The sequence below is a fragment of the Cupressus sempervirens genome, chromosome 4, assembly GCF_028749045.1.
Source record: "Cupressus sempervirens isolate cs-2001-9-10 chromosome 4, ASM2874904v1, whole genome shotgun sequence".
NCBI classification, from domain to species: Eukaryota; Viridiplantae; Streptophyta; class Pinopsida; order Cupressales; family Cupressaceae; genus Cupressus; species Cupressus sempervirens.
Window position 1 is genome coordinate 711,688,980 of NC_143121.1, and position 8,438 is coordinate 711,697,417.

At 29.1% G+C, this 8,438-nt stretch overlaps 1 protein-coding gene across 1 annotated transcript; it reads right to left on the reverse strand.

Annotated features, from left to right (window-relative positions):
* Window positions 1–5,353: 5,353 nt before the first annotated feature.
* On the reverse strand, window positions 5,354–6,779 carry LOC149563257 (uncharacterized). The gene is made up of 2 exons (XM_089828100.1): window positions 6,611–6,779; window positions 5,354–5,982 (listed from the first exon to the last, which is right to left on the reverse strand). The coding sequence occupies exons 1-2, from the start codon at window positions 6,777–6,779 to the stop codon at window positions 5,354–5,356; spliced, it is 798 nt and encodes a 265-aa protein (XP_089684226.1).
* Between the last annotated feature and the right edge of the window lie 1,659 nt (window positions 6,780–8,438).

Consider the following 8,438-nt stretch of genomic DNA (forward strand, 5'->3'; position numbering starts at 1 on the left):
GGATATTGTACCTAGCATAATAAAAAAGAAAGTGACACCATCTTAAAAATAACACATCCAATAATTTCGAAAAAACAAGTTATAATATTTTTTTGACTAATAATGATTTGCTATATACTTTTAATATTCTCTCATCATTGATAATTTGTAAGATTCTCCACATATCAATCTATCTATTTTCATAATTTGTAAATCAACTATCAAGATCACTTATTCTATATATTAAAAAAAAAGGTTCTAAGTGACTATAAGTTTTTAGACCATTTTCATGTACAAAATAAACTTTGATTTAAATGAAAAAATAAAAAACCAATTATTTTTCATAATTTTTTTGAATTAAATCTATTAATCGTATATATTTTAAATTAGAATAATAATATATAAGAAAATAATATTAATTTACAAATAAAATTAAATTTTAATTCAATGATAACACACAAATATATTTATAAATTTAAATTTATTCAAATCATTATTATTTTTACTTATTTATATTTTGATTATCATATTTAAATTATTTTAAAATATTCCTAAAATATATCTATAGTACAAACATTTAAATTCAAGCCTATTTTTATATACTTGTTTTAGTATTTTACTAGTACTTTCTTTTAATAATTTTTAATGTGAAGAAAAAAGATTTGTTACTACAGTGTCTAAATAAAATTTTATTTATTTTATATTTTTGACTCATTTACATTTAGAATTTTTTTTTTTACAACTTATAATGTTAATAAACTTCACATATAATTTAATTTAAAAGAGTATAACCAACCATATAGATATTAAAGTACTAAATATAAGTATAAATGTATTATTTATATAATAAATTTCATAATAAATTTATGTATATATACATATATATATATATATATATATATATATATATATATATATATATATATATATATATATATATATATATAATTTTAGAATTATATCTTAATTATTAAATAAAAAATAACTCTAAATTATTATTGTTCAATTTGTTTAAATATGATAAACATAAAAGCTATATAAAATATATTAATATAAAAATGCTTTTCAATTGGTAAACTAGAGAAGATTTTTTTCTTCCTTCCTCTTTTCATTTAAGTGGAATTGAAATCTTTGGCCTTAGAAGTCAGGATGTCACTCGGGAGGGTAAAGGTTGGACTTTGCACTTCAAAAAATTATTTCATCTTGTTTTTCTTAACATTGTGAGACAAGGTTTCAAAAACATGTAACCACATGGGTTTAAGGTGAACCCTCATTTTAAATTTAAAATAAAATAAGAATTAAGATGGAATTTTTGGACCCAAGTTCATTAGAAAATCAAAGAAAATGATTGATACACTTAAAGGTAATTTCAACAGAGAAGAGGATATAGGATAGTTGGTTAAAGTTGCAACCAAGAGAAATGATGGAGAAAGGGGTGACGAAGCTAAAGAAGAAGAAGAAGAAGAAGTTGAGATTGAACAACCAAAGTCTAAGAAAGGAAAAAAGTAAACAAATTGCCACACCTTAGAGTCTTAAAGCTACTTGTTTGAGGACTAGAGCTACTACCCTTTCCACCCCATATGTCAAGAAAGGAGTTGTACAAATTACCAAACCTGTACAATCTCAAACTAAAACCTATTAAAAGAGAAAGGATAGTCAATCATCCACTCACAAATAGACAAAATGGAGAAGAAAGCTAATTGTTGACGAAGATAGTGATAAAATTGAGTTAGATGACATAAGCCAATTTAGAGGGGTAAGAAAGTAAGAAGCCCAATACAGGTAATGAGATTATAGATTCAGTAAGAGCAACTAGAGGTTTGGTTGTACTTGGACATTTTAAGTATCACACATTAAGTGATGTAGATAAACTTAATCTTGAAGAAGATATTATTGATATGGTGTATCAATCCAAGTATGTGCCTATTGAATTTTCCAACATGATTGCTAAAGATTTCTATAAAAAAATTATTACAAAAATGAAGATATGTTTTGAAAATTGAGAGAACAATGAGAGAGAGTACTCTTGTAGTCACAATACTAGACCAATTAGTACCGCAAATGAATAAGATAATGAAAATTTAATATTAGGGTAGCTTTATGCATAAGCCAAGAGCATTAAAGGTGTTAACTAGAAGACTTCATGAAAATTATGAAGATGACATCAAGATGTGGAAGACAATTTTAAACATAAAGTGCACTAATGAGGCAAGTCATGTGTCAAACATTGAGTTGACATCAAAATTTGAATTGGATAATAAAAAGATATGTATGAAAATACATGTATACAAAATGTTATTGATGATATACCAACACTAGTAAAAGGTATAGAAGAAAATGTGTTAATTGAAGACTTAATAGTAAAAGATCTAGATGAAGAAGTAAGTGATAATCAATATGTTATGGCTACTACCAAGAAAAATCCCAATGATCACCTATTTCCTGAGTCAACCACTATGTATATACTTGGCTATGCACCTATTATTAAACTAGTCCAAGAGTATCAAGCTCCTGCAACACCCATTGCAACACTAATTGTAAATATAAATGTAAATGATTCTTTCAATTATTTAACCACTAACATTCCTATTTATGTAGAAAACACTAATACATAGCAATAAAAGAAGAACAAAATAAAGGGATCAAGTGACCTACCAAAGGAAATGATGGAACAATACAAAATAAAGGATATACCAATGCAAATATCGAAGATACTTCTTCTATTGGAACAAGTAAAAGGCCAAATGTTCAAAGACCTCAACATGAGGGATTAAAGAAGCAAGAAAAAGTTAAGACAACTAAGGAAAAACCTCAAGTGGCACCCAAAAATAATGCTCAGAAGTAATCCCACGAGAAGCAAAAGAACAATTTAAAGAACAAAAAGAAGAATGTGCCAACAAAGACAAATTAGGAGCATAAGGCTCCTACTCCACCAAAATTATTCTTAAGAAAAGATCAAAAACTTATAAGGATAAGGTCAAGAAGAATAAGACATAAAGATATGGTGTAACTCTGGATGAGGTAATTGTAATTCCTTATTATGACCCTACAAGTTAGATCCTAATGCTTTGAAGGAATATAGTGAATTATGTACAAGGAAAGATAAAAAAGATAAACTATGAAAGAAATTAAATAAAAAAACAAGTGGTGATAGATGTTAAGGATATTCTCTTGCAAATTGTGCTAGATATGTAACTTTGGATGAAAAAGCACCAATGCTAGATCATTTAGCATTACTTGTGGAGAAGGTGAATGCACCGGATATTGACACACATGGAAAGTTGATGGAGAGATAAGAAATAAGATTAGATAAAAATCCGATGGAGATAGTTAGATAGCCTATTTCTATCCAAAAGTTATAGCTATCATCAATGTTTATCGAGCTAGAGGATCTTACAAAGGCAACAATTACCTTATTAAAAAAATTGTGCAATATTTTACAGTTGACCAAGGATAATAAATAAGATCATTGCATTTATTAGGGATATTAAACATTTTTTTTTACTTTATTAGGGATATTAAACATTTTTATTACATTTAATAGGGATATTAAACATTTTTATTACATTTATTAGGGATTATTGCATTTATTTATGAAGGATAATAAATAAGATCATTGCATTTATTTGTGTGTATTGTGTTTATTATCCCCAGTATAAATAAAATAATCTTATTTTTCATCATTTCCCCTCTTCTTTTCGCTTTTTAATATTAAGAATATTATGTGTGTGTATGTTTTTATTATACCTAGCATAAACACAATAATCTTATTTTTCATCATTTCCCCTCTTCCTTTCCCTTTTTATTATTAAGAAATTGACATATTTTCATTGCATCTTCTTATATACATGGGTAATAATTACTTCTTATCATTACCCTTGATCATAGGTAACTTTTCATCTCCTCTAGATGTAGCTTAGCTGGGTCTTTTTAATTTTTTGATGAAAGTAACCCTCGTTACCATAATTCATGAAATAATCCACTCAGGGGTTCGTTCAAACATGAACATAAGCATCTTCAAAAAAACTCCTTGGGAAACCTTGAATGAAGCCTCCAATTTGTTTGAAGGTGTAAAGAATAAAAACATATAATTAAGTGCCAATTTTACTTTATGCATAAAAAGTGGGAACCACTTTTCTAGACTAACTAAGCTTCATCCCATAGATCTCATAGATACGACATTATAGAAGTATTTCCCTTGAAAGAGACATGTATTCATCATTGATGAATACTTATAGATTCTCATCTAACTAGGCCAGGCAATATGTACTTGTTGGAAGTAGGTATAATTTCATGAATCCTATCCTCCTTTAATAGCTATATGAGATAATATGTAAGAAAAGGGGAGAAAGAAAAGAGAAAAAACTACAGGAGAGTAAAGAGAGACATAAATGAATAAATTATGTTGAATTGTAAGGATATGATACCTAGAATGTCACAATTAATTTATAACTATTATTTCTTGTATAATATAGTGCTATTTACTTCTAATCTTCTCTCATTAATGATAATATGCAATACCACCCATACATCCTTGACTATGTGCTTATAATCTTGTCCCATAATGGCCCTCCAATCTTGACCTAATCTATTTTAATAATATCTAAGGTATTTATCAATACCACTTATTAAATACATTCAAAGGCAAATAGGTTCCAAGTGACTAGAAATTCTAGACCATTTTCATTTATCAAAAACTTTTTACCTAGATCAAAACAAATATCATTCAATTGTTTGTCATAATTTTCTAAAATGAAATCTATTAGTCATACATATTTCAAATTATAATAATCAAACACGGTTAATTTACTCTTGAAGCTAAAATTTAAATGAACAATTTCAAATAATATTTATAAATTTCAATAAATATAAATAATTATTTTGATATTACTTATTTTCTTTGTATAAATATACTCTAATTCGTTAAGGTGTTATTTCAATTATTTGATATTAAATATCAAATAATTATAAATTTAAAGTACTATTAAATTTATTAAAATTCTAAATTTAAATAAATAAATATACATATATAATTTTAAATAAATAAGTATACATATATATAATTTTAAGACAATAAGTTAATTGTTAAATAGCTCGGAATTAATATTATTCAATTTGTTTATGTGGGAAATATCAAAGCTTTATAAAATATATTAATATAAAAATATTTTTCAATCAGTGAACCGGAGAGGTCTATGCTTCCTTCCTCCTTTCATTAAAGTCACAAATAGATAGATTATTTTGTAGGTTTTGCGATGGATGGTCTAATGGCAATATAGATAAGCTAATTGCAAACCTTGTAATAACTAATAACAAAGGGAAACACGGCCCTAATGAAAACCTAGAGTTGACAAACACACATTCAAACTCAACCCTAACGAAAATAGGAAATACGCCTCCTGCCGTTCCTTTTGAAGTTAGCAATGGCTTCTCTGACATCATCATAGAGATAAGCCCCCTTACAAAACCCCTTCAACTTACATAGCTCAATATCCAAACTATCCTCCTCCTCCAATGGAGTTACCAGAAACCCATTATCAGGATGATGTTTGAAAGCAAAAGCATCATAGTCCACAATCACAACATTCTTCACACTCGCATATTCCATGTTTAAATCCTTATTCAGAACACCAATATGCTTACAAAGCCAATAATCTTGGCAAGAGTCTTTGTAAAGTCTGTGGTTGAGATGAAAACCAATGTCTAGTTTATCAAGAATAGGATCTGCCTGTTCCCGAGTATAACGAGTATAGAGAACAATCTCATAGTTTTGCTCCAGCTCAGCCAAAATATTGCCCAAACTAGGCCTCTTCTTTACATAAGTCATGCAAAGCTCTCCAGAGATACGAACTGGAATAGTGAAATCATGCTTCATAAACTCCTTGCTTCTCTTCACCAAAGTGTTCATCAGCTCTAGAACAATAATTTTCTTTTGCGGTGCTATTGCATGTAATTCACGTTGACGTGCACATAAAAACTCATACTCCAAATTGTGACAATGACCTACAAGAAAAATACACATTTGAATACATATAAATTAATTCAAGATATTACAAGATATAAGTATAAGTTAGTCTATTAATTCGAGAGATACAATGAAACCCTAATAATTAAGGATGAAGGAAAAAATTGACTACTTGAAAACTAAATGCAAAACATTGTGCAAGCAAAAAGAATTATTAATGTTATTCCAGCACACCTATGGCCAGATATATTTTGATGGTCTCTCTCACATCGCAGGACAGCGCCACGATGATGGAGAGGTCTCTTACCCGGCACAGCTCTCGATCGTTCAAGTCCCCAGAAAATGGTTACACGGGGAAGGCATTTTTCGGGTGAAGTTTATAGCTCGCCGGATTATCGTCCACAATTATGCCATTTTTGAGGTCTCTTTTAAGGACTGTGATGTCTTTGACATAGTCGTCTTTGTTAGAGAGGAGGCATGAGTCTCTGTAGAGGCGAATGTCTATGTTGGCTTTGTGAATAATGTCAATTTGTAGCTTGTCGAGAATGGCGTCTGCGTATTTTTTGGTGGCTGAGGTGAATATTATTATCTCATAGTTGTTTCTTACCAGTTCTGCCATCAGAAGGTCTATTGCGGACCTCTTCTATACGTAGTATGTGATTGTACTTGGGGCTGAGTGCTCCTGATGGCCTCTCACGGAGATTGTGTACTCATATTGGGGGATGACTATGGACCTTGAATAAACAAGGGTGTTCTCCAGATCTAAGACTATTGTTTTCCACTTGCGCTTCTCGTTCTCGTTGCTGACCATGAGTTTGTACGATGAGTGCTCCATTTCTTAGGGTTTTGTTGTCTCAATCAATTTCAAGCTATCTTCAGTGGTGGATGGGTACTCTATGCTGACATGAAACTCCGGGCTTATGTTTATATGGATCTTAATGGTGGGGTGATTAGTCGCAACCGCTTCTGACTTTTTTCAATAACAATATCATCATCTTAATAATAAAAATAATAAGAATGATTCGAGCATGTTAAGAAACATATACAAAAATATATAATGCTTTGTCCTGCTTAACTCTATACAACTATATTACGCTTTCTTCTCTCAATCAGGCACACCGCCTTAATCTGGGACAGAGATTGCTGGGGTGAGAAGACAAAATTTAGTACCCATGCCATCTACTAATTTGCGAGGAGCTGGAGCACTATGGTCGCATTATGAAGATGAATTTTTATATCCTCTTCTTCTAGTTTATCATGTGATGTGATTAATTACTATTATTTATTAAGCTTGTGTAGAGTCGAACGCAAGACTTCTCAATAAGAGGCTCACAACTTACTATTGTGTTATATATATATACACTCAAATACAATTAAATATACATTACTCCATTTTCTAATACAATTTATCATTTACAATTCATATTTTATTCAAATACATGACACTTGTTTATACTCTCTTCAAATTCTGTTTTATTTAATAGATGAAAATAAAACCTTGACACACTTATTGTTAGTTCCACCTATGTAGTGGAGACTTATGTTTTCACTTCATTTTCTATTAATAGTATGCCTTTATTAGCCGTTGCAATTATCTTATTTTATTTTTTATGTTTTAAATACTATTTTTTTAATTTTGATTTTCAAATATTTTTTGCAACCAATTATCAAAAAAAAAAAAAAAAAAAATTTATTTGCCAACATTAAGTTTTTTCAATAAGATTCATAAATAAATCAATTAGACCAACTTTACTAACAATTAAACTATTTTTTAAATAAATAATAATAACAAGAAGTATAAGAAATATTATTCATCATTGACTTGTCAAATTTTTTCCATATTTTAAACTTCAACCATTGTATTGGGTTCATCAAATCCTTTAAAGATTATGTTTAATCTTGACAACTTTGATAGTATCTCAAGATGTAATAATATTTTACAAGCCTGCAAGATGTATCTCAACACGGGAGACATTTTCTCTCAAATTCCTTTAAAATATTTTCCAAAAATCATTCAATTAGAAAATGGTTTTTATTTATAGTTGTTTTTTATTAAAGGAGGTGGGAAGACGATCTTGAACCTGTGGAACTAGAGAACATTTATGCATTGGGCCATTGCAACCAAGCCACATAAAAGACCATCAGTAACACCAACTGTTAGAGATTCACCACCAAACAAAACTTAATAAAAAATAGAGTTATAACTACTAATTCTAGAGTCTAACTAATGAGCCAAAATATTGTTGATAATAAAAAAAAAAATTGAGTCTTAGAGTACTATGGATTAACATAATTTAGTTTAGACTTAACAATATTAAAACTATGTCCCAAAATTATAAGCAAGAGCATAATAACCCACACCAAAGCTAAAGAGAACAAACAAAACATTAAAAGAAAAAGAGAAAAGGAAGCCCAAGGCCTAGAAAGCTAGGCCTTGAAGTTATATTCTCCCATTCCTTGATTTTGTACCTAAGATCTTCAGCCCAATTGTGAA

Excerpts from the sequence above, each read along its gene's own strand:
- LOC149563257 (XM_089828100.1), bottom strand. The coding sequence starts at position 6,779 with ATGGAGCACTCATCGTACAAACTCATGGTCAGCAACGAGAACGAGAAG. Across the intron at positions 5,983-6,610 it reads TCAGGAGCACTCAGCCCCAA|GTCATTGTCACAATTTGGAG; the intron begins GTACAATCACAT and ends TTTTTCTTGTAG.